Source organism: Lepidothrix coronata, unplaced genomic scaffold, assembly GCF_001604755.1.
Source record: "Lepidothrix coronata isolate B3197 unplaced genomic scaffold, Lepidothrix_coronata-1.0 Scaffold451, whole genome shotgun sequence".
Taxonomy (NCBI): Eukaryota; Metazoa; Chordata; class Aves; order Passeriformes; family Pipridae; genus Lepidothrix; species Lepidothrix coronata.
Genome location: NW_016690631.1, coordinates 19092 through 22687, shown reverse-complemented (window position 1 = coordinate 22687; position 3596 = coordinate 19092). Strand labels below are relative to the sequence as shown.

The window sequence follows — 3596 nt, the reverse complement described above, 5'->3', positions numbered from 1 at the left end:
ACAAATCCCCCCAGCAGAACCTGGTGGGAGGGGCCATTTTGAACAGCTCCACGGTGCAGGAAGGCAGCAAGGAGGAAAAGGGCCAGAGATCTCCCTGCAGGAGGGGCTCCAAAGCCAACCTGGGGTGCTCTGAGGAGGAAAGACCCAGCCTGTGCCGGGAAGGAGGCCGGAGCTTGAGCCAGAGCTCTGACCTGGTGGTCCCTGAACAGCCTCCCACCAGGGAGAAGCCCTTCAGGTGCTCGGAATGTGGGAAGAGCTTCAGACAGAGCTCCCACCTCCTCACCCACCAGCATATCCACACTGGGGAACGGCCCTACACATGCAGAGAATGTGGGAAGAGCTTCAGGAACAGCTCCAACCTCCTCACCCACCAGCGTATCCATACTGGGGAACGGCCCTACACATGTGGGGAATGTGGGAAGAGCTTCAGCCAGAGCTCCAAGCTCCGCATCCACCAGTGCATCCACACTGGGGAACGGCCCTATCCTTGTGGGGAATGTGGGAAGAGCTTCAGTGACAGCTCCACCCTGATCCGACACCAGCACATCCACACTGGGGAACGGCCCTACATGTGTGGGGAATGTGGGAAGAGCTTCACTGACAGCTCCAGCCTGATCCGACACCAGCACATTCACACTGGAGAACGGCCGTACTCGTGTAGGGAATGTGGGAAGACCTTCAGCCGAAGCTCTGACCTCCTCACCCACCAGCGCATCCACACTGGGGAACGGCCCTACACATGTGGGGAATGTGGGAAGAGCTTCAGCCGAAGCTCCAACCTCCTCCCCCACCAGCGCATCCATACTGGGGAACGGCCCTACACGTGCTTGGAATGTGGGAAGAGGTTTAGAACCAGCTCAGATCTCCTTATGCATGAGCGGACGCACACGGATGAGAGACCCTTCCGCTGCACTGACTGTGGGAAGGGCTTCAAGCACAACTCTCACCTTGTCACCCACCGGCGCATCCACACCGGAGAGAGGCCCTACAAGTGTGAGGAATGTGGGAAGAGCTTCACCGACAGGTCTGACTTCAACAAACACCAACGGACCCACCGGTAAGGGAAGCCCTGCGAGTGCCCCAGCTGCGGGAAGAGCTTCAACCGCTGCTTCCACCCTGAATGAACCCCCTGATGGTGAGGCAACCACTGGAGTCCAGTGACTGTCAGTCCATCCCTTTCGACCAGAAAGGGGTAGTCCCCTTTCACAGGGGCAGCTTCTGCCAACAGAATCCTTCCTGGGGGGTGTGTGGAGATTCCTGCCTTGGCTGGGGACCCCCCCAAGGTCAGTCCTGGAGGTTGAGAGCAGAGATCTCCCCACGAACATTGGTCTGGGGGAGTTGCATCCATCTCTCATTAAGAATTCTTGCTTTTCTGTCAGCTTTGGTAGAAAGGCTTCAACAATTGCTTTAGTGTAGAGCACTGTCCTATCTTATCCTGTGTGGGAAAACGACTAAACTGTAGACAGCTTAAGCCTTGAATTTGAGCACTTACAGCTGTGAGGTTGTAAAAGAATGTAAACATTGAGGATGAGTAAGCAGAAAAGGAGAAAGAACTGCAGTAAATAACAGCTGTTATTTAGAGATTTGCCAGCACGCAAGGGGATGAGCTTGGACACGTGGACACGAACACATAACCAATGAGATATGGTATTTGCACGTGGACAGAAGAAAAAACTATGAAACTAAGCCTGCTGTAAATAAAGTATTGGTTGTACCTTGCCTGCTAACTTACCGTCTGAGTGCATTCTTGGCCATTGTCAATTGGTGAAACCCTAACGCGATTTATTGCAAAGAGGACCGCGGGGATAGAGCGATGACGGCAGAGCCCAGCGTAGCAGCAGTCGGCGGATCTGAGAGCCGAAGTCCGGAGCTAATTATTTACAGACACCTGGAGAGAAGGTGAGCTGTTGGAAACATAATGGGAGCGCAAAATACTACAGAGGAGAAGTCAATTGCGACTGTATTAACTAAAATACTAGAGAAACGTGGTGTTAAGTATAAAGAAGGAGTGCTCTGCATCTTGCGTAGTTGGTGCAAATGAAATGGGGTAGATGCTCAGACTGCATTTTGCATAGACATTTGGCAGGCTGCTGGGAAGGTGCTTTTTGATGCGGCCACTGACTCTCTTAAGCATGCTGCCAGCGTCCTGAAACCGTGGCGAACTGTCTTTGAAACCTTAAAAGATCAGGCTTCTAAAAAGTCACCACTCTTCAAGCCAGAAAATGAAGAAAAATCTAGCAATTCACCCCTGGAGGCAGTGAAGGGAGAAGGCCCCCTCCCCCTCGCCACTAATACGAGACTTTTCGGCCGTGTGGATAGGGCAGTGTCATGGTTTGAGAGCCTCAAAAATCTAATTCCCTAGTCCTAAGCCCCCTCCCACATCTCAACCTAATGTCGGATGACTTTTTTCCAGACAGAACACGAGACTCAGAATGGGGGAAAGGGAATATATTCCCTTTCCAATACAGTGACTGTATTGTGATCGATGAAATGAGGCTAGAATTTTGATTGCAAGGTAATAGAAAAATTTATTAATTCCAACAAGCAAAAACGGCTAGCCGGGCGACCCGGGGAAACCTCAATTCCAACCGCGGTCCATGAAAAGGGAACAGAAACAGCACCAGTTATACCCTCTGTTGTCACCTCCCCCCCATAATCATGTCATTAGTCCATTGGAGGAAGTTTCGCGGGCTGCATCCTGCTTGGTTCCCTCTTCGCGGACCAGCTTGGGGTTGGTTTCTCCTTTCCCGGGCAATTGTCGTTACTGAGGGGTGTCCACCAATGATATCAAAGTCATTGATTTCTATGTGTTCATGCTCCTGGAAATTTCCATGGGGATGATAACTGATCATCTGGACTCCTCGTGATCCACCCCTCCACGCGGGTTCCTATTAATACACTTAGGACAAATATCTTCAAAATATGCCAAATCATCCTTGCGTTGTGTTAACTAGCTTATAACTTTAAGGAACTTGTGGTTAGGTGTTATGCAACATGTCAGCTTATGATTCTAACAGAGCAATCCATACAATACTGTAACTTCATTAACTCTCTCTCATTCTGAGCAGCAAATTTCCTCAGTTTACTTATAACAGTACAAATAAATAAATATTATAATACATTATACACATGATCTCAACTATCTCTACCATGACATAAGTATTTACAATGGATCAGATCTCTTCTCCCCTCCAAATAAAAGTCCAGGAGGGAAGAAGGACAGATCCCTTCTAGTCTCTGAGCAGCAGTATCTTCTAAGGCAGCAGGTTCTCTGTGTCTTCCATGCAGCAGTTGGAGCTGGATCTCTGCCAGCACACATGAGGGAGGCCTCCAAACCCCTCTTGGCCCCTTGACACAGGCAAAGAGGTCTTCTGTGGGTTACGTTCACCCCGGACAAAGGTCGTTCCACCACGGTCATACCACGAAGCACAGGGGGTCTTTGTGACGGTCTGGTATCTCCAGGGGACTCAAGCCCCCTGCAGAGCTTCTGTGCCCTGCCTCAAGATGGCTGTGAGCTTCTTTGTAGCTTGCAGCAAGGGAGGGCCCCAAGGTCAACCTCCTACACACCATCCTGGCTGAGCTCTCAGGACAACCGA

At 50.7% G+C, this 3596-nt stretch overlaps 1 protein-coding gene across 1 annotated transcript; it reads left to right on the top strand.

Moving 5' to 3' along the window:
* Nucleotides 1-2: 2 nt before the first annotated feature.
* LOC108510033 (gastrula zinc finger protein XlCGF7.1-like) lies at nucleotides 3-3180 on the top strand (the record flags this gene model as incomplete). Its single annotated transcript, XM_017839675.1, has 2 exons — nucleotides 3-442; nucleotides 611-3180. Coding segments are annotated over 2 exons (891 nt in total), but the record flags the coding sequence as incomplete, so codon positions are not given.
* Nucleotides 3181-3596: the final 416 nt, after the last annotated feature.